This window comes from Cryptomeria japonica, chromosome 4, assembly GCF_030272615.1.
Source record: "Cryptomeria japonica chromosome 4, Sugi_1.0, whole genome shotgun sequence".
Lineage (NCBI taxonomy): Eukaryota > Viridiplantae > Streptophyta > Pinopsida > Cupressales > Cupressaceae > Cryptomeria > Cryptomeria japonica.
In genome coordinates, this window is record NC_081408.1 from 691,032,848 (window position 1) to 691,056,469 (window position 23,622).

General features: G+C 35.2%; 1 protein-coding gene across 1 annotated transcript in view; it reads left to right on the forward strand.

Annotated features, from left to right (window-relative positions):
• The first annotated feature begins 17,843 nt into the window (after positions 1-17,843).
• Positions 17,844-23,622, forward strand: part of LOC131041559 (peroxisomal nicotinamide adenine dinucleotide carrier) — a 53,777-nt gene continuing 47,998 nt past the window's right edge. The window contains exons 1-3 of the mRNA XM_057974686.2: positions 17,844-18,077; positions 18,179-18,295; positions 18,448-18,522. Coding sequence (XP_057830669.1) covers positions 17,997-18,077; positions 18,179-18,295; positions 18,448-18,522 — 273 coding nt within the window. The 5' untranslated portion in view covers positions 17,844-17,996. The remainder of the gene's footprint in view (positions 18,078-18,178; positions 18,296-18,447; positions 18,523-23,622) is intronic.

A 23,622-nucleotide genomic window follows, 5' to 3' on the forward strand; every position in this document is an offset into this window, starting at 1 on the left:
TAGTTGTCCAATATGAGTGTCGGTATAACTTGTTTTGATGTGAGATATTTCAAGTTATGTAGATATCAATGTGTTGTTCTGATCAAAATATGATTTATTTGCGTGTTCTATTTCAAGTTCGATGTGGGAAGCCTGATGTGTATTACAAGCCGATATGGGTTGGAAACTTGAGTTGTGTTACAAGCTGATATGGGTGGGAAACTTGAGTTGTTTTACAAGTTTATGTGATTTTGGTACTTGAGTTGTTTTACAAGTTTTGATATGGTTTTTGAGAACTTGAGTTGTGTTACAAGTTGATATGAAATGATAGGATTTTGAACTTGATGTAGATGAGCAAATTTGTTTCATGTTGTTGATGTGAGTTTGATTTTGATATCTTTGTTGTGATGTGGAAACTGATATTGGATTTGTTTTGAGATTTGATATGATAATGCCCCCTCGGGAGATCGTTCGTGCACACAAAGCATGAATGATCTCTCGAAAGAAGAAGAATGTTGTTTGAAAGATGGAAGAGTAGATAGTGATGGCATGCATGGGTTTGATAAGATTGATTAGATTGATTGGAATGAGAGAAAGTCTTGTTTCAGGTATGACACCTCCTGTATAAGACATGGATGATCGAGCGTCTGGTTTCAAGAATGATACCACCTGTATAAGATATGGATGATCAAGTGTCTGGTTTCAGGAACGATATATCCTGTATAAGACCGATCAAAACGCCTGGTTTCAGGAACAATATATCCTGTATAAGAGCTGATCAAAACATCTGGTTTCAAGAACGATATATCCTGTATAAGAGCTGATAGAAGATAGTTTGGAAGAATGATGAAGATAGTTTAGAAGAATGATAGAAGATAGGTTGGAAGAATGATAGAAGATAGGTTGGAAGAATGATGATGATAGTTTAGAAGAATGATAGAAGATAGGTTGGAAGAATGATAGAAGATAGTTTAGAAGAATGATGAAGATAGTTTAGAAGAATGATAGAAGATAGGTTGGAAGAATGATAGAAGATATGAAAGTGAAGAAAGATTCCATGATGATGTGATAGATATGCATGCGAGGGATGGAATGATGAATGATGAATGATATTTTGAAAATGAGATGTATGATATGATATGCAACTATTTTTATTTTTTTTTATTTTTTTGATAGCATCCTCATTCTGTATTTGCCATCCGATATAGCCATTTGTTTGCTTTCTTTGTAGATATCATCATTGAGCATCGATTTGTTTAGGATATGTTGAAAATTTATACAAGCATAATGGTATAATTGAACCATAATGACCTGAGAAAAATTTACATGATATTTGATTTTGTAAGATAGCACAAGCGTCAAGGTATAATTGAACCAGGACGACCTGAGTGCGTATTGTGTAAACATACAAGAGTTAACCTTTGTCCCATACAAATCCGAAATGTCCTCAGCGATATGCCACCGGATTTCTTCATAGGACAAATTTGCATGGTAAAAGACTTCACTCACAGATAGAAGACAAATAAAACATCACATTCCTTCCTTGCTTCTCTAGTCGTAAGACATCCTGGAGGTGCTCAGGAGATATGATAAGCAAAAATTAACAACCATAAGTAATCATGCATGCTATTGGAAATGTATTCTTGTCAATTAAAACATCTTGCAAAATAGATCTTTGTTCAGTTGAAATCAGTTCAAGTTCGTGATGTTTAGCCTTCTCGCATTGTCATTGTCATTTGTTTGTTGTTTTGATCCTTGTTGTCTTGCTACGTTTTTGGTCTGATGTTGAAAATCTTGAAGGCGAAATGCCCCAAGCGAGGTCAAGATTTTGCCCCTTGTTGTTGATACTACTTTGATATGGATATGTACACTGATCACCAAGCCATGGTGGGATATTTTTTGGATAATTGTTTCAGATAAACCAAGGACAGTGACTACACCAAGTATGTCCAAGATTGATAAGCATTTGTGAATTTCTGGTGATGCCTTAGATGGGTAGATATGATATGTACAATATGATTTGTGAACCTTGTACTACCATCAATTGATAAAGATAAGGCTAACTAGAATAAAATCCAGCAGTCATACTGATTGATGTCATTGTTATGATTTGGTTGATGATTGATGTATAAAAACTTATTTCTCTTGATGAATTTGGAAAAACTAGGTTGTTGTTTCTTCAACGTGATGTTACGATAAAAGTTCTTTCTTCTCAGAATAAGGGGATTAGTCATGCATGAGTGATCAATGGATTCCTTTGATTGGTTTGGATTCAGTTGATTCTTGTTTTGAAAAATTTCAAATCTTACTTTATCAGAATGAAGGTTTAGCTGCCCCTTCACGATAAAGCATGTCAAATGATATGGATAAAAGCCTCCCGATCTAGAAACTGGATTTTGACAATTTGAAAATTTTAAACAAGTGTTTTTGAGATAAAAATTCGTAAGATGGTAAAGGATTCTGTTGATACTGATGATGAGGTCTCCGGATTATGATAAGAGAGACATCTTTTATCGTGCGATTTGTTTAGGATTCTGACAACTTTTGTTTTAGCACAAATTTAGCTCGAGAAATAGTTTTAATGGTTTGTTTGTCACTCTGCTTTGATGAAAAATGATGTTTGATGGATGGATTGATTATCAAGACTTGATGATTGATAGAAATGTCTAGTTTCAAAGAGCGAGTACCCCGTATAAGACCGATCTGTCTGGTTTCGAGTGTACCTATCCTTGTATAAGACATGTTTGATGTTGATGTTGATTTCAAGTAATGAATTGATTAACAAGACATGTGATAAGTTTGATTGTAAACTTTGAGAGTTTTCCTGTTGTTGATCTGATTTGATGGATGGTCCATGTGTTCATGCTTTGATTTTTTTTGTTTTGATTTTTTTTATTTTTGTCAATTTTTAGTTTTTGGATATTTTGATTTTTTTGAGTTTTTGGATATTTTGATTTTTTTGAGTTTTTGGATTAGAAGAAAGATGTATTTGGTTGCCCCAATGTATATCAAGACAAGGAATGGATGAATGGATGACTGAACCATTGAGGTGGAAATAGATTTGTTGTCCATAGTTTTGATCAAGATCAAGGATGAAAAAGGGGATATGGATAGAGATAGGATATAGATAGCACTGGATGATGGAAGCAATGAATAGATAGGATAGATAGATATGGATTAGAGTGAAGCAAGATTGTAGAAAGAATTGGAGGATAGAAGAAATGAATATATAGGATAAGGGATATGGATTAGAGGATTTGGGAGATATGGTAGGAAGAATAGAGTAGATGAACTTTGCCCCCAAGCATAGAGGTTTCCATTTGCAAAAAGGTGATATGTAAGATTGTCATGGTATTTAGCACCATCTGAATAAGTGTTCTCGAACTTTTCAAAGATAGAGACCCAACCCACACTTAGAACCTTTGGAAAATTCAACTGAACATTTCTAGCAACTAGGAAGCAGACTCAAAAGGGAAGAAGAATCCCAAATTGGATCAAGGTACTTAGTTCTTTGATTACCCATGTGTGTGCAAGTGGGTTCATTCTGGCTCATATGATCATTGTAATCTTCAGAATCCAACATGGCTAGCTACATGAGTTACCTTAACTTCAAAAGCATCCTGGATAGAGCCTCGCTGCCAGCGAGCGTCCATAGCCCCGACGAGGTTATCGCTGTAATCTCACAAATATTGCTCCATTGCCAGCCAGGCGTCCATAGCCCCGATGGAGTTACTTGCATGTTCCCATAGCCAATCATTTTGATATTGCATTTTGCTTTTCTTGATATTCATTTTCTTGCTCATGCTTTTGATATTTTTTATTTTTTTTTCTCTTTATTTTTCTTGCATTGGCTTGTAAGTGATGAAACTTACATGGGTCTGATAATTACAGTGGCGTTGAAGCAAGATTTTAGATTTTTCACTAGCCATGTCTTCAATTTAAGAGATCACAATGATTTTTAGAGCAATCGATTAAGTGTATGAGATATAGTAATTGAAAGATGTCGGTACCAAGATACAATAAGTGGTTCTTTTCTGGATTGAGTGTGTATCCCAACCAAAAGAAAATGTTAAAGAGGAACAACCTCAGATTCTGAAGCATTTCATGAATAGATATCTAGGAAAAGGACTGAACATGAGATTCGAGCATGGGCAAGTATGTGACAAAATGACACAAATGCCTATTTCACAGATGAAGGATGTATGCAAAGGATTGAATGATAGGAATTGAAGAATAGAAAAGAGGTGTTGGATAATAGATAGAATGTTTAAAGATTTGTGCAAGGATAGAGGGAAATGTATTCAGGATGAGTGTTGGTACTTGAGAAGTGATGAAGAGATGGAGGAAAATTGAATTTTGGGACAGAAGGACCCAAAATAGATAGAGGAAATGATAGAAGAATAGTTTTGGAAAGATGTTTAGATAGAGGGTTGAAAGAATTTCAAAGATGTGCTCCTCATTGATCTTTCTTATGGATCATTTGTGGTGATGGATTTGTGGATGGAGGGAAGTAAGGACCCAAGATGGATGGAAGGGATGGAGAATTCAATTATGGAACGAAAGGACCTAAGATAGATTTGGAGGATGAAGAGATTCCTTGATCTTGATCTTGACTTGGAGTAGGATCATTTGAGTTTGTGCTTTTCTATTGATTTTGAATTAGAATAGTGGAGGATATGGAAGGAATATCATGATTTTTCTTAGGAGGTGGATGTTGAATGGGACTCTGCTCTTGAGATGAAAGGGGATCATTGGGGATGGAATACCAAAATTTTAGGGGATCATCATAAGATTCTTGATAGGTGGGATCTAGATAAAAAATGGGATCAGATTGGGGAGCCATGATATCTTGATCTTGATTTATGTTAGGACTCATTTCCTTTGACTAAGTTTCCTTTTTCTCGGTTTGATGATGAATGGTCATACGAATGATAAAAGTTGATGTTTTTGATAGTTTGATGTAGAGAAATTTACTCCTATTGATAAGGGTCCTAGGACTAGGTTGTCTCTTCTTTAATTTAGTTTTGTGATGAAGACTTGTTCGTCTCAAAATATGAGGAGTGGTCATACACGAATGATCAATGGTTTCCTTCAATGTTTGGATTGAGATACTTCGTTTGGAAACTTAAGTCCACTTTTATCAAATGAAGGTTTAGATGCCCCCTCACGACAAAGTGTGTCAAATGATATGGATAAAGTCTCCCGATATAGAAACTTGATTTGACAACTTAAGGTTTAAACTTGGTATGTTGTTTGATAGAATCCTTTAGATGATGGACCTTTTGATCAAGGTGATGATAATACCTGATTTTGATAGGATAAAGTCTTATCTTTAGCTAGTTTTGGATTTGACAACTTTTGTTCTAAGACTGACTTGTTTGATTTGGAAATGATTTCTCTGGTGTTTTGATTTGATTTCTTGTGACCCCATTTGATATTGGACCTAAAAGGATACTCAAGAAGTTTGAAAACTTTTTCTAGAAAGGATTACTTGGTTTGGTATTCCCCTAATTTTGTTGGATGAAAGTCTTTCCTAAAGATAGTTGAAATGTTGATAACCATCTCAAAAGATGTTTTGTTGGATATGGAAATCTTCTCCACTTTATGATTTTTCCTTGTTTGAATTGATTTTTGAGTTTGATTGTTAGATACTTTGCAAGATATTTTAGCATTTGTGACAAGAATACATAGCACACATGAAAACAATGATCATCCTAATGCTAAACATTGAGTGTATATTCTTTTGAGGATGTGTTCAAATCCTCGATGTTATCACTGGTTTGATTTACAACAAAAGACACATCAGATAGACTCGTTATTCAAAGGTCATTGACAATATCATAGCCCACTAGTCTCGATACTCCATTAGCTCAAACAGCCTTGTCACCCCCTAGAGGGCGCCCGTTTTTTTGCCTTTTGCCAGAAAGTAAACCAAAGTGAATCGCTTCATAGTTGAGTAGTTATCTTGGGAGATATATGGTGAGTAATCTTGGGGGCGGATTCTTCCCCACCCTTGCACTATGATATTGCCAATGTTTGGCGACTGACTCGGTTCAAGGTTTCTATTTCTAAGGTTCATAATCAGGCTTCCTGTTCGACCGTCAGTGATAAACTCCCTCAGGAGGCTTCCCAACCTTTAGAACAAAGGCTTTACGTATCGTAAAGATACTGGGGGAAGGCTAATCGCTGTGCGTAACCGTTGAAAGGGACTTTCGTCACCCTCCACTTTTGATTATAGTGGGTTGGAACACTTGGCTTCAAAGTCGTTCCCCACTTAGGTCGTTCCCTTCACATCGGCCAAAAAATGGCTTTAAGATTTTTTCAACCCCTCGGGAAGGCAGGCCTGCTAAAGGATTTAAATGCTTGAAGTACAGAAAGCTTAAGAGTGGCTTGGCTTTTTGGTCACTCAGTTATGGGGAGAGCATATACCTTCCACTTTCGAGACAAGGCAATCAATTTGTTCTTTTTAGCCTCCAAGACAATGATTTGCTAACTTCTATTTGGAGATGTTGCTCCAAAAAGCATGGTGTTCCTTTTTAACCTTTCATAGCAAAGTGTGTATTTCCAAAACTTTTGTAAAACAAGCCTGGTCAACAAAAGTAAATCGTGATTTTTGGTCAACAAAATTAAAGTCGATAGGGGAAAACTTTCCCTCTTTGCCTTGCACAAAATGAAGATGAGGTTCTTTTACTTTGCAAAATGAAGTGAATCCTTTTAAACACCAAAGGACGGTGAGGTCCTTTTTAAAACTTTTGCCAAAGTAAAGATTGTTGATTCTTTTTACAGCTTCCAAAATGAAGTGTTTTTCCTAACTTGCAAAAAAGCAAATATGAAGTTTGTTGTTCTTTTTACCATGCAATAAAGAAAGATGAATTTTCTTTTAAAACACCAAAAAGGAAAGCATGAAGTTCATTTTATGCATCCAAATGAAATGATGAGGTTTATTTTAATTTGTGCAAAAAAGGAGAGTGAGTTCTTTTTAACCAACTTTTGTTGAAAGAAAGTAAAAAAAGAAACTTAAAGCCTCTAAACTTGCTCCTTCCCCTGCACAAAAAATATTAGAACCTGCACACAGTCAGTGATCAAGTGTTAGTGTGGGCTTACACAAGCCTAAATTCTGATCTTGGTTACAAATTTTACAATTCTGATCCTGAAATGCCCTGAAATTTGTCTAAGTCTGAATTTTGGAGGATCTTCCAAAAACTAGATTTTGCATTACAACTCCTAGAGGTCTGAAAGCCCTCTCAAACATCCTGAAAGTATATATGGAATATAACTTAAAGTATAAGCCTAATTTTTTACTCTGTCATAAATTTTTGGCTCTGCCAACTCTATGCGCTAAGAAATGATGTCTATGCGCTAAGAAAAAGCCCCTACGCGCTATTATGTGCCCCCAATGCGCTAAGTTGTTTTCCCGATGCGCTATTCTATTTTTCTCCCGCATTGATACCTACAGGAAAATATTAGTGTTTTGATGCGCTAAAAGATTGACTTCACGCGCTGGATGATAGACTCCATGCGCTAAACAGTGGACTAGATGCGCTAGGCTGTTAACCGGATGCGCTACTCTGTTTTGTTTCCACGTTGAGGCCTACTGGAAAAACTTAATGGAGATCACGCGCTAATGTTTGAACTGCACGCGCTAGATGATGGTCTCCACGCGCTGAACAATGGATTGGATGCGCTACTCTGTTTACTGGATGCGCTAAACAGTGTTTTTCCCACGTCGAGACCTACAAGAATTTTTTTTTTTAACAAAATCATGCGCTAAAGAAATGATTTTACGCGCTATAGCAGAGACCTCACACGCTAAACAGTAGGCTAGAAGCGCTAGACTGTTAGGCGGATGCGGTAATCTGTTGGGTCGATGCGCCACTCTGTGTTATGCCCGCGTCGAGACCTACAGGAAAAATTGTTAAACAACATCATGCGCTAAGAAAAGGTCTTCACGCGCTAAAACAGAGAGCCCACGCGCTAAACAGTAGGCTAGAAGCGCTAGACTGTTAAGCGGATGCGCTAATGTATGTTTTCGACGCGCTGATTCCTGTTTCCCGCGGACCTGCAAAAGTGATCAATTTGAAAAACCGATTTGTTATTTGGGGTCGGGCCCCACGGTGGGTGCCAGAAATGTATGCAGGAAAAGTGGGCGAATAAAACTAAATATATGAAAATTTTGTTAAATACTAGTCCACACACACACACAGGACTTCTTGATGCAAGCTATGGAGTAACGTAGTGTTACTCAGCTTCCCAAGGAGGGTCCCATGGTTCTCTATCTCACAATGTCCCTCAAACCAACGTTTTTGCTCTTAGATCACTGAGCAAAATGGTTTAGGGATGGCAAATATGAGAACGAGAGATGCTTTTGATTGATTTTGTATGAGATGTGTTGTAAGCTATGTATGATGCTAAAATGCAATAAACTAAATGATAAGATGACAAGATTAGTATGAATACTATCCTAGCATACTATATTTAGTCTATGATTGAGTTAAAAATGATAAAAAAAAGTAATCTAAGCATGCATATTTAGACTAATTCCTGATCTAAAAGAGGCTAAACGATGAGCATAAAAATGATATGAAAGCTTAAAATAATTTGAGCATAAGTGTGATGCTTCAAATTTGAAAGATGATTGTTTTGAATGGAAGAATGAGAGCTCTATTTATAGCACAAACAGGGCAATGGATGGTCAAGATTGAAAGGTTTAATCAAGGGTCAAGTTTGAAAGTTGGGGATCCATGTGCACAATTTGCACCAATGACATGGTGACAAGTGTCAACATAGGATTGGGTTGAGAGAAGAGGTTGGAGGCATTAAAGGCCTGAGAAGACCTCATGGTTATCTAAAGGCTAAGGGTCAAGTCTAAATTAGGTTTACCCAATGGATTAAGATTTAATCCAAGGATAAACCTTTGTGCAAATGATTAAGAGATAATCATGGTCAAAGCATTAATGGCCTGATGAGACCTTTGGGTTGGGTAGAGGTTGAGTCAAAACAAATGTTTTAACCATGTGGGAGAGTTTGAATTAACCATTAATGGTTATTGGAGACTTTGGGGATTAAGTGGTTGAAGGTTGGAAGCCTTCAATGGTTTTCAAAGACTTTAAGGGTTTTGGTGGTTAAGGTTGAAAACCTTTAATGGTTATCCAAGACTTTGGGCCATTTGAGAAGTGACCTCCCTTTGCTTAGGGATGTGACAAAGTTTAGAGGAGGGTTAGGTTAATTAGAATTGATTAGAAGATTCTAGAAGGGATTAGGAAGGGGTTTGGGATTTTGCAAGTGGATGGGGGATAATAGGATTTAATTGAATTAATTGATTTTCATTCAATTTGGTTGTAATTTGGAGAAATTAAATAAATTAGATTTATTCAATTTAGGATAACTATTTAATTAAATTTGAATTTAATTAAAAGTGGCTACGGGGATTTTAATTGAAAAAAATGATTTATTCATTAAATGGTATGGTGAATTTTATTTAAATAAATTGAATAATTTATTTAATAAAATAGAAGAATGTGGATAATTTAATTAAATTGGATTTAATTAAATAGGGAAATGAACATAAAATATTCATTTAGGAATATGGTCATTTTTATACGTCTACACTAACAATTATAATATTTATATGACAAACATATCAAATTTAATTTATATATATACTTTTGACTCATATATATATACATATATATGTATACATATACATATATATGTATACATATACATACATATGTATATGTATATGTATACATATACATATACATATACATATACATATACATATACATATACATATATATATATATATATACTTTATATATGCTTTTATATTAGCATTCATATATATACATTTAGAAATATAGACTTATATATATATATATATATATATATATATATATATATGTGTGTGTGTGTGTGTGTGTGTGTGTGTGTGTGTGTGTGTGTGTGTATATATATATATGTATATATATATATGTATATAGATACATATATATATATACATGTATATACATACATATATATACATATACATGTATATATATACATATATATACATATACATGTATATATGTATATATATGTATATATGTATATATCTCTCTCTCTCTCTCTCTCTCTCTCTCTCTCTCTCTCTCTCTCTCTCTCTCTCTCTCTCTCTCTCTCTATATATATATATATATATAAACTCGTATATAAATTAATTCATACTTACAACCTGAAACCAATAATAATAATTAGTAATCATTTTCATATTTAAAGTCTACACTGTCAAATTCAAAACATACCTATAGAACATTTTATCTTAAACTTGAAATTAATTAAATTTCCATCAAGATTTGAGGAGCAGCTATGCCCTTAGGCTTATATGTCCCTCATCTCACGAAACAGAGGATGATTAGTAACTTAGCAGGCGGTGGCACTCATATCTAAACACAACAATTACATAATAATGAACCCCCAGATAGGTGTACTTGATCATCAAAGCATATAGGATCCCCAAGAAATCCTGATCATTATGACAAGTCAGGGCTTCGGTGTGTGGCGTACCTGTTTGATCATCTGCCAAAATTAATCATGGCTCCTCAATAGGATTTTCCTACATTCGACGCATCATTGAAGGATATGCACTATTTCTTAGCCAATTAGATTCATCCGAAGTGGGTTATGACTCGCATGTATTTAGAAAGAATAAGCAAACTCAGTTCTTTCACATCAATAACCCATTCGGCTATTAACCAAGCTTCAGGTTAATTTTAAGACGCTTTGTAATCCATCAAGAGCTAGAATTGAGGAAAACTGGTGATGGATACCCCAATCAAACTATGCAGTACGAAGAGGCAAATGGCTTTTGAAGGGGCTATTACCAGAGATCGCCTAAAGCGTATCATGCGACTTCCCCATACCTTAGTGATTGATGCGGTTGAGAGCATCCTGGGCCCGGATCTTCTCACAAATTCAGATAGAACCAGGGCAAACACAGATGTGGCCGCCATGTTTCTTGCTGCGACGGTTACATCGTCCAAAAATCGCGAGGATACAAGTGCTCTATGTAAAGAGGTCTTCATTGCCTCTATATTGGGTGATCTGGAGCGGGTTTTAGTCAACATTGACAACGAATGGACTATCCCTCGATCGCGACACTATGATATTCTCATTCGAAACAACAGGCTGGTTCCTAGATTCCCTATCATCTCCACGGATGGTGAGTCCTTCACCAGGGAGAGGATTGAGGCAATCAATAGAAATGTCAACTTTTTGCTCTACTTGTTTCATGTGCGACACCCTCCAATATCCACTTGGTTCAAGGACTTCCTTAAGGCTGAAGGCCTGGTTCTAGACGATGAGAATGCTTCTACCTCGCCTTCGGGGTCGGAGTGAGTAGGCTCGGCCCTCGGTATGTGCATGGGACCATTTTTGATAGTAAAACAACGTTATTTTTGCAGGGGATAATCTTGTCACTAAATGCTAGGATTATACTGGTGACCCAAGTAGATTACTATATCTAGTAAAATAGGGTTTAATCTTTAGTTAACAAAGATCGGGTAAAGATAGTAACTAGTATCAAATCTTAAAGACAAACTTAAGCGACCTACAGGACATTAAATTAGTTTGTTTTAACGGTTAATTCTAAAAAAGTTACAAAGACTAAATAGGCATGATGGAATATTTGTTTATATAGACATATATTAGCGTTCTGTTTTGGATACGTAGCAATTTGAATATATACTCTAGATATTTACAAGCATCTAGATGCATGCATTTATTGGTATTTATTCACATTGGGGGAAATCATTTTAGGATGGGTAATATTGGCTTATTTTAGAATACTAATCATTGGATGCAGTACTCTAGTGCCATTTGCTGAAGATTTCTATATTTTGATATCCGTCTGTCATATCTTAAGACTATGGATGAAATGTGGCTAACATGCAAAATTCGGGGCTTGGACAGAGATTATATCCAACCTTGAATAATCATAGACTCCGTCATCCTCTTTGCTATAAACTTACAGGGAAGGGGAGGTTGGATTGACCGAATCTCATTTACCTACTCTTGTTATTGTAGCCTGGATCTCATCCTTCACTAGGGATTCCAGGAGCATAAACAAGAGGTGGTAAACTGGAGATTCTTTGCTTGGATGGGTCATGGGTCGATCATGATTGGGCCTAAGATAAATGAATTTGGAAACCCAATTTAGTTTAAAGTTTTACACCTCTTTATTCATGATCTATGAGGATGGGTTTCACAGGATATTTTATTATGGTAACTTTCTAACTTTATAGATAAAATTTCATTTGGGATAATGGACTGAACGATACTAACAAATCTACCATGTGTTTGAGAAACTAACCATGCAGGCCAAATAGGTATATCTCGGGCAATTAAGGGATACTATATACAACCAAAGAACAACTTCAGAGCCAAGCCGCTGGAAGTTGAGGGACAAATGATTATTGAAACTTGTAAATTAGGGCTTGTAAGGGAGGGGTAAAATAGAAACACCCTCCCTCCTGATCACCCTGGCCCGGGGTGATGATGTATTAAAATATGAAATTATTGTATATTATGACAAGACTAGCTGGACTATGGTCGCGGACAAGGGTGAAGCTTTTCTTGCCTCCACTCTTTCCTACCGACGCTCGCACGAGTGGAGTAATATAAAACTTCAAAATAATTAATAAAATTCTTGGCCTCGACCTCTTACCGATCTTAAAAAAAATGATATAAAATCATTTATCAAATATTACTCTTTTTCAATTAATTATTTATCTTATTATTACCAACTATATATATATTTATTTTATTATAAACTATATAAGTCTATTAGTTTAATTCAACATTGTTAAACTATATAGCTCAATTAATTAATTAATAATAATTAAATCAAACAATAAACATAATATGCCATGCAAGACAACAAAGGGCAACTCAAGAGATCACTCGACATTGAACAACAACTCACACAAAGACTAACAAGGGTAATCAATCTTAAACCTAGAGTGTAGAATGGAATTTTATGTCATCTTCAATCAACTTATCATTGGGATAAGACATGCTCAGACCTGTGAAGCCAGGTGGAGCAGATCCTACATCCACAAAGCCACAATACAACAATATACAATATATAATACAGACAAGTGATAGAGAATCACAATGGCACATCCCGCTCACAATGAGTGATGTGACATCGTCCCTATCACAAAGACAATAGAAGACACTCACAAACAATCAAGCAATATCATAATCAATCTCACATCATGAATTAGGGTTAGTACGTCAAAAAACATCATCAAACCATCACAAGAGAGTATAAGCAACACATATAATGGGTACATATAAGTCATCAAATGAGCACATACCATCATAATAACCCATATAACAATCCATAATGTCATCATCCACATGGAATAACAATGTCAAATACAATATAATATATCCAATGTCCATGATAAAGCATCTAAACCACATATAAATCCACAATAGTCTAATATAAGCATCACAATATAGTCTATGCTATGACTAAATAGTCTATCAAAGCACGAAAGGAAAATACAAATCAGGGAGGGACACTACATCCTGTTTGTATGAGCATGGTTGAAATAGGAATGATGTGAGCAAGCCTTGATAGATGATTGATAGAATGCACCTTGAATTGTTAAAAAGGGGAGGAGGAGATCCAATGTTTCATTATTTGAAAGCATCTTCAAGCAATTAATTACAATTTTCCTAGAATAAAAAATGTTGTTGTTGAAATAAACATATTCATATGGAAACATGGGAAACACAAAATTCATAGTAGGTAAGCATTGACATAAGTGAATCTATGAAACATGCTACAAGTGTAGTCTGTTAGTTGCACAATATAACCTTTAATTATAACACCTAAACTAATTTAACAAGGTTATATTATTCAAGAAGGAAAGCATTTTTGTGTGTGCATTCCATCAAAAACTGTAAGAGGTATTTCAAGTTCATAGAGTGAGTCTATTTGATAGGCTCTATTGATGTAACTTGTAGAGAATGATTAAGGTCAATGATACCTACAAGCATATTGCTTGTGACAATCATAGTTAATGTAGTTGTCATCAAGAGCACTATTGAGTATGAGGGATTTTCTTGCGGATAACTGAAAAGATGATAGTTAATTGCTTATGAAATATGGCATCTACTTATAAATAAATATAACACGTAATATTTAACAATACGAGTAAATATAATTTACTTGTATATATCAAGAACAAACCATTTTCAAAGGAACTCCCATGAATTCCATTTAGGTATAACAATATCACTTACACATTTTACACATGCCTACAATAAATAATTGATTAAAGATGCTAGTCACAATCCATTTAACCGTCCTATTTTTACAAGAAGATATCAAATTTCTTAAACAAATAACTATCTTATTTTCAATTATTAGTAGGAAAACTTATTGTACTCATGACTTATGTTGGATTTCTTGATGGAGTCTTAAAGTAAAGAGATGTAAAAAGTGTTGCTAGTCAATGTCAAACCTCTATAATTAAAAGAATCCTTCTAGAGGCTCAAATTAAGAGTGTCCAAGTGAAGCACATATTGATGAGCATAAATTAAAATATGAAGTTGTCAACCGTACACATTCCACATTTCACATTTCACTAGCCAACATGCTCCAATTTTATTGAGAGCATACGAGTCCACATTTCATTTCTAAGAGCATTGAAAGGATAATTGACAATTTCTAATATCTTTGATAAAGGTAACTTTACCAGTCTAAAAAAATGAGAGGGACTAGGCTATTTTAATGGACCAATAACTGAGAGTTTGTTAAAATGATACAAGATGATTGAAATAATTGTGCCTATTCATTCTACCATGTAGGTTTATTTGTACATGCAGAAATCGAGGAAATTTATGAGATCAACAACTGAAACATTCTACAAGCCACATTAGGGTTGTGATATAATGCAATAAACTTATTAATTCATAAATCTTGGTTTGGATAGCACAACACTTTTCTTTTCTTAGGCTTTTCATATTTATTGCATGCCATTACAACCTTGAAACTTGACATGAAAAAATGATTTTTTACTCCATAATAGATTTTAAGTTTTATAGAGGTGGTTACATTGGACTTTTATTAAGATTAAGAAAATGGCCATTTCTTCTAAGTCATGCTTTGAATATAAGCAATTAGTTAATTGTGAGATTATTTTCAAAATCAAAGTTTTACCACCTAATGCACCATTACATCTCTATTATGTACATCATTATAGTGGGAGATTCAAGGTTTAAGTGCTACTTCACACTTATTATGCATTTATGTTTAAACAATGACTTGAAGAATTGTTTTGGTTCTTAGATTGGGGGTTCTAACGAATTAAGGATTACACCAAATTGCTAGGAATTAGTCTATCCCACGTCTATCCAATGAATGGTCAAATCCCAATATTATTGTGAACAATTGAATAGTTTTACATTGCAATTATGTTGCACAAGCTATCTAATTGTAGTAGAGTTTGTGTGCTTGTATGACATTTATACAAACATAAGTGATACAATTACTTCTCCAAAGTATGGTTGATATAAAAACACAACAAATGTTTCAAGCTATTTTGATTTTATTTTTTTGTTTATAGCAAGCAAAGAGACCATTTGACTAATGCAAAATTATGACAAAGGTACTTGCATAGCAACATGCCTGTAATGTAAAACCATTGAATTGTTTAATATTCTAGTAGTGAATATAATCAAAAGATTTTGTTTTTGTAATTGATTTTTGCGTTGATCTTCTACCAAATCATTGATCACCATCTATAATAAATATTTTGGGAGATGAGAAGTGATATTTATTAACTAAAACAATTTTTTGCAAGCCACATATAGGTTGTAATGACATATAATAAATATATGTAAAAGAATCATGAATGAAAATAGTAGCCCAATGGTCTAGTTCTATAAGTAATAAAAGCTTAATACTGTAGCGTCCTAAAATTGCGACACTTGCAATTTCGACCGCATTTGGGTCTTCACGATGGCGACGCAACACTAAACCTGAATGGAGACCTCGAAACCTGTCCACGACACCAAAAACTGCATTTTTCCAGCACCCTGGCCTGATCCTCCTTGCACCCTGCTGTCCCGGGAGGTGGGACCAGAGCGCCCAGTGCCCTGGTCCTTCAGGACCAGGGCGCCCAGCGCCCTATTTTGGGCCCGGTCTCCTATGGGACTTCGGGCCTTTTTGTTTGCAAATTGGAAAATTAACATTTCCTGGTCGGCCTAAGGTCGGGAAAATCAGTCTATCAGCCCTAATTGACAAGTATATAAACTACATTTTCCTCTCTCATTTGGACATATACATACATGATGGAAAAAGCGTGGAAACGATACTCAAGCATTCAAGCATTCAAGCATTCTTTCAAGCAATTGATCATTCTAAGTCTCCATTCAAGGCTAAGTGTTGCATTCAAGACAAGGATTCAACCATTGAAGAGGAGATCACTTACAACACATTACATGCTACAACATACAACATACAACAAACAACAACATCTATACCTTCTCATATAAGGATACAAACATCCTTACAACAAGGTATTAGTACTTGTTTTACATTACAGACATTTACATTTACAACATTTCTCATTTATTGGTTAATTCCAAAACCGGGGTTTGACCTAAGGGCAAACCCCTAATCCCTAACCCCCCAATCGTCTTCACTTTTCTGTGTGTAGGTTGCAGGTACGCGGCTGAAATTGAAGATCTGGAATCCTTGTGCAGAGACGAACAGATCCCCCTTCGTTTCGCGGATTTTTCGGAGGACCGTGTGCACGCCGGGCGCCATCGTCCCGTCAACTTTTGCTCAAATTTGCAGGACAGCGCCGTCTCTACATTTTACTGCTAATTCCAGGTCCGCAGCTTCATCCTATATCCCTAACTCAGTTTATAAGCGAATCTTTCTCACTTTCTATGCATTCCTAGCTTAATCATTCTATCTACATTCTTTACAAAAGAGGGTATCCTTGCTATCACAACCCTTGAAACTCATATAGAATCCAATCTTGCATTGCATGGGATTGGATCTTGTGGGTTTCAACCCCTCTTTTGAATGTAAAGTCCCTCCTAAGTGAAAACCATCAACCCTAGTGACTCTCCCTTCTCCCTCCTTGGAGTTGGGGAGGGGAGAACGACTAGGGTTCGATTTTTCCGCTTTACAAATACATATGGAGAAAAAACTAGTTTTGTAGCTCATGTTGGGTTTGTGATGGCATGCAATAAATATGAAAACTCTACATATTTATTGCAAGCCATCCCAAACCCAACATGGTCTATAGAACATTTTAGTTGTTGATCCCACAAAATTACATAGTAGAATGAGTGAATAAGATTATATTTAGTCGACTATCACTTGTTGGTTTGCGAAAATAGTTGAATCCTTCTTGTAGAAGGTTGCACACCCTCGCAACCTCAACATGATCTATATAACACTTTAACTATTAGTCTCACAAAACTTTCTAATATAGAAACGAAACTACATAACATAATGAATGTTATTAGTTCACTTATCTTACATCATTTTAATAATTGATGTGTGAAAATAGCTTGATATCTCTTTGAAAAAAAATGTAAAAATTCACACTAATTTTTTTCTTTTTTTTGCTCGATAAAAGACCTAAGTCATATTTTATTAATAAATAGTATTACAATCTCCGCTCAGTGACAAAAATTCAGATACTCTTAATTAAATAAAACATAAATGAAAATCAGGATACATACTCTTATTCATTTAACTAATTAATAGGGTCAACTTGCCTTCAGAAAAGATTCAGACAAAAGATTCAATAAGAATATACCTACTCCCCAAATAAAAGAGCTTCTGCTGTCGTCGGCAAATGACCGCTTTAATACTGTCGTTGAGGCGTGCAAATCAGAGCCGTTTTGTCATTCAATGAGCACGGACTCCACTATATTTTGGAGGCTACACTGTAAAATTTGTGAGATTTAGTAGATTTATGTAAAATTGGCTGGGCAAAATGTCAGATGCAGTGGTGAATGGACTGGCCGGTGCAGGAGGCGGCATGGTAGCCCAAATCATCACATACCCTTTGCAAACCGTAGGTCAAATCTGATTTTTATTTGGTTGTTTTTTGAGATTATATTTGGATTTAGCAGGAATCGAACACGGGTCTATAAGATTCGAGTTTTGTGTGCCAAGGTCAATACACGCCAGCAGACGGAGCGTAAATTGAAGGCAGAGGGCAATAAGAATCTGAAAGATGGAATTTCAGCTCGGTCTAAGCTGCCAGCTGGAACCCTACAGCAGATATACCAGGTATTTTTTTAGTTTCTCCTTATTTGTTTGTAATTTTGCATTTGTTTCGTTCAAAGAAGTAGTTGAATTTATCTTTCTTTGTAGATTTCGTCTTGTTTTGGTTTGTTTTAAAGTTTTAATTGCTTAATTTAACCTTTAATATGTTTATGTAGGTGATCATAGAAGAAGGATGGGGAGGATTATACAGCGGGCTCATGCCTTCCATGGTGGGAACTGCTGCATCTCAGGTCAGCAATAATTGAACTTAAGCGAGGGTTTATTAATTTAGTTTTTGTTATGTGGGATTTATTTGTTTATTCATCTTATTTGTTTTAGAAAACCATGCTTCTCTTGAAGTGGTGAACTGGTAATATTTCTAAATATTGCATTATATATAATAATCTTTCAAACATAATCTTATTCTCTTACAAACCGTCCTGTATGCCCTAAGATATGAAGAGAATTATTACGGGCTATTTTTATTCGATTCACAAAAGAATTGTAGTTGTTTTCGGTATATTCCCAAAACTAGAGCAACTTTTAGGGTAGAAGCGATGACTGAGGGCTATCTTTGTCCATTTAAAGTTGTTCAGGACTTGCACCCATTATTATCTATCACTGAAAATCACACCGACTGTGTTGGATATGTTATTTCACCCAGAATTAACACTTTATCATGTAACCTTGTGTTGAAACCTGGTGCTCCGCTTGAAAGTCTATTTTCTTATGCCACTGGAGCTCATTTCATTCAATTAAAATAGATTACTTAGCAATGTTGTACTATTAGTTGGCCTTCCAAGTTCTTTATAAAGGTGGTTTTCGGTGTCCTGTCCAAGTCAGTTTCCTGTTTGGCACAAGAGGTTCCCCTAGTTGAATAGCACAAAGAGATTTCTTTCTGTTGACCTTATATATTGTTCAAATTTCGTAACCTTAAGTGTACTCTGGACCTTGCCAATCCAGGATTCTAGAATGCACTTAAGACGCTCCCTATTATTTTGAACAGGACCACCGTGATCTGTCCTTTGAGGGTTTTCTGTTATTTTGAATAAGACTGTTGCGACCTGCCCATTCAGGGTTTTCTTTTGAGGTTTCTAGCTGTTGGCTTTTTGACAAGGAGATTAGCAGACAGTTTGGAAAATTGACATCCTTTTAAATTTCAGTTCTTTATAGGTATGGAATTTTGCTAAGTGACCAGTCTTTATACTAGTTCAGGTTTGGTTATGCAGATTTGGTCAAAAACATTTTTGGGTTTGGGATTGTAAATTAAAAAACATATAGAAATAAGAAATATATACATATTTGGAGCAGTAATTAAGTTTAGAATGCCAAATAGCATCATATAATAAACAAAACCATAAAAATAAAAAATACTACAGTGTCAATTAGTCAAACTTGAATCTTGTGATATTTAATAAAACTAAATATAATAATGTCATCTGTCAACAACTAGCCATCACTAATCAAGCATCAATGTCATAAGGGTGTTCAAAAATATCGTCATTAGATGGTGTAGGTATTGGTATATTATAAGAACCACAAATAGTGCAATTGGTAGGCACTCTCAATCTTGCTAGTTGGTTCATTTTAACATCAAGTGCAACAAGGTCAGAAGTGGAATCATCCAAGTCAATATGCTTTGCTCGATATACCACTTCCTTGTAGCTGCTTTGTTTGTGTGGAAGGAGACACAAATTGGCATGCACATACACTAAGCCCTTTGCCTTTTTTGAGTTTAGTCAATGGCGCTTTATTGAGTGGATGAAGCAGTATGTGCTCTAATTCCTCTTAGATGTATTAGTAACCTATTAAAACAAAATCAGAGAGTTAAGAGTTATAAAATTTAAAACTTTAAATTATAAATGAAGATTAATAGACAAAAGTTTTTTTTTTATAAAACTAACTTGCAAGAGAGTTTTGATTGAAATAGCTTGTAGTTGTGTGAATGATTGAACATGAAAGTACCACCAACTATGAGCATAGACCTTAAACTTGTCACAAAGAGCATCAATACTAAAGAAATTGAATTTAGCATTATGGTACCCTTGAAGGATGAGCCATCCAATTCATTGGGTCAGTCTATAAGTGAACCTATGCTTTGCTTCTTCACCACTTGTAGATTAGAGTGTAATGTCCCCTTTTGCGATTGCCTTAAATCTTGCCCAAGTACCTGTTAAAGTCTACTGACTTTACCTTGATTAATTATGAAATCAGATATTCTGTTTGGATTGATTGACTTGCTTGTCTCTTTCAATGCTTGATCTGGAATGATTACCTGATCTGCTTTATATCTTATGGCTGATCTGCTCTTTATGAGCAGTGATGCTAATTGAATTGTTTCCCCTCTATGATTATCAGTCTGCTAATTACTGATTGCAGATCTGTATATCTGATCTGATTTCTTGCTTTTCATTCCTTTGATCATTCAATATAGACATCTTCATTGATGATTTAATTGCTCTATGGCTGAGAATGTAATCCCTCTTGCTGGTTGATGATTCTGTTGATCTGCTTATTCTATAACCCAATATAATTTATTATAAATGATCCAGTTCCCTCTTGATGTGTGTTTTATGCACATATGAACACAAAATAAAATACCAAGGTATCTTATCCTCTCTCGAACAAAGTCCCTCAAATGCTATGCTTCGAGATCAAATGAGACAACTCCAAGGTTACAAAATGTCAGGTCTTGACTCGTGGATAAGCTCAATGGTTTGATGTGATAATGTTGGAATCACAAGGGGACTTATGTTGTACATGAATGCTCGAATACTTAGACGTTGCTGGAACATGGGACTAACTCATCCAACAAGGAAAGATCAAAAGGAAAGGGTTTAGAGAATCCAATCTAATCCTAAGAATGTAGGATGTAGTGGATGACTTGATGAGACTCAACTAGACTTTGCTTTGACATCAATGAACAATTCCACAAAGGTAGTGCAATCTTCTAAGGTAAATATATGATGTTCAAATTACTGAAGGGAAGCTAAGGTGCGGAAAATGCTTCCTAACACTAATCTAGTGGGGAAGTTTTTACAAATTTGTCATGTCCCCCCATTTATAGTAGAAATATTTAATATAATTTTTGCCATATAAAATAATGTTAAATCATATTATATTACATTGATATTAAAATGATATTATATTATCAATTTACATTATATATTGAATGATGTTATTATGTTAACAATATACATTATATTAGAAATGACGCATTAACAATATATAAATATTAACAATGTACATTATTAACAAATATTGAATGATGATTAATTTTTACCCAAGGCCGGATAATCCCTATTGAAACGGTGACATTTTACATGAAGGGTTCCCTGAATAAGAAGGCAGTGACCCTTCAGGAAAAGGCGCTGCCAGCAGGGGCAAACATTGTGGCTTTCCACCACGATGGGGAGGAGTAGGATAAATACCCTCCCCCGTACCAATATGAGGGAGAATGATAACAACAGAAAATAAAAAAAAGAGATCAGCAGGACTGCCAGCAGAGAAAGAGGGGAAAGTCAGAGCAAGCACAGGTACGTATATGAATGTCTTTCTGAATTAATATTAAACATAACAGACAGTACTTTATATACATTAAAATCATTGATGACACTCTAATATAAGACACTAAGGCAATATAATGTAATGGAAATATAATAACTATGTCAAGTATAATTGATTATCATAATGAGTTAAATTGAATAACAAATATAACTTCATTAGAATATCACAATTGGTTCATTGTATATGAGAGACTCTCTCTTAAGTACGCCACTCCATGATGGATGCCTAACACCTGCCATATGGAGCCAAGAGGGGTGAAGCATCTGCTCTTGGGCTTAAGAGAGAAGGTGGTTGTGATGAGGGGGAATGGCGATAGAACACCTTGCTGGGTATGCCACTCCATGATGGATGCCTAACACCTGCCACATGGAGCCAAGGGGGATACGGTATTCTGCCCTAGGGCCTAGGAGGGATGGTTTCTTGGACACCCTATCCAAATAATGGACTAAAGGAATTGATTACTAACTGACTTTATATAATAATCTGGTCTCATCTAGGAAATATAATCTGATTATATCCAACAATTATAATTCTAACAGTCTTTAATATAGCAGATTTAATATCATTTAATATAATTCATATGAGTATTATTTCATATATGTTCTCTAATTTTGTTGTAGGAAAAACAACATACAAAGGTATGCCTATAAAACCCAATTACCTATTTATAGATTTGGCCAAATTTAGGTTAAATTAAGGTGTAATTAAATAGGGGACATTACAAATTTTTTTTTACAAATCTTCTATTACAGAAACAAAAACACATTCATAGGTAGTAAATAAACACGCATAAAGATAAACACAATGAACACAAGATATATCGTGGGGAAAACTCTTTCGGGTAAAAAAACCCCACACTCCAAAAGCACAGTACTTTGTATTCCAGTAATCAAATTCTTACAATACAATGCCAACACTTAGCTTCTTCAATAGGAGTCTACAACTACAACCCACAACCTGGATTAATTCCAGCAGCATAACACTTCACCTGCAAACATTACATTTCTAACACTCCTCAAGACTACCTTTTATAGAGAAATACAACTCAAGAGGAAGCTTCTAGATGAAGCATCAAGATGGGGTCGTGCATAACAGTTGGCCCTATTTTTCGGCCACCAAAAAACATGCAAATGACACATGTACGTCTCCAAATGATTCCCCATTCAAACCTCCTAAGTTGGGCACTCAAAATTTACTATTTTGAGGTATGACAGATGCTCTTACGCATCTTACAACTATCATATCTTACAGCACTTACAGTTGTAAGAGAATCCGTCATAAATGACAAATTTCAGCTTATTCTCTTACAACTCGTCATAACCCTTTCCATGCAAAAGGTATCTCCTGCCACTTGTCAAGATCTTCATGTGGGATGCCTACCTCCACATGTGCAACATGTGTGTCATGTAGTCATCGCCAAGTAGGATGCCACCAAACCTATGGATCCCACTAGATGACTAGACATTTGTAGGCAATAAGTAAAATAATAAATTAATAAATAAATGCATTAGTCAATGTTAAGATTTGCAAAGGTTGAGACACCTTAATCCCAACAATTACTACCATCAACAACAATACCATCAAGGCAATGCATACCAATGGACGAGCAATAATTGAAGTTAAGTTCGATTCATATTCCAATTGATCACACAAGGCAAATTTACAATCAACAAGAAGCTAGTGGTATGGATTAAACGAATTTCACCACTAATCATCCACGAAATCTTCCATTCATCTAATCAACATAAAAGAAAATGAGAATTGGAAACCATGCAACTTGTTGA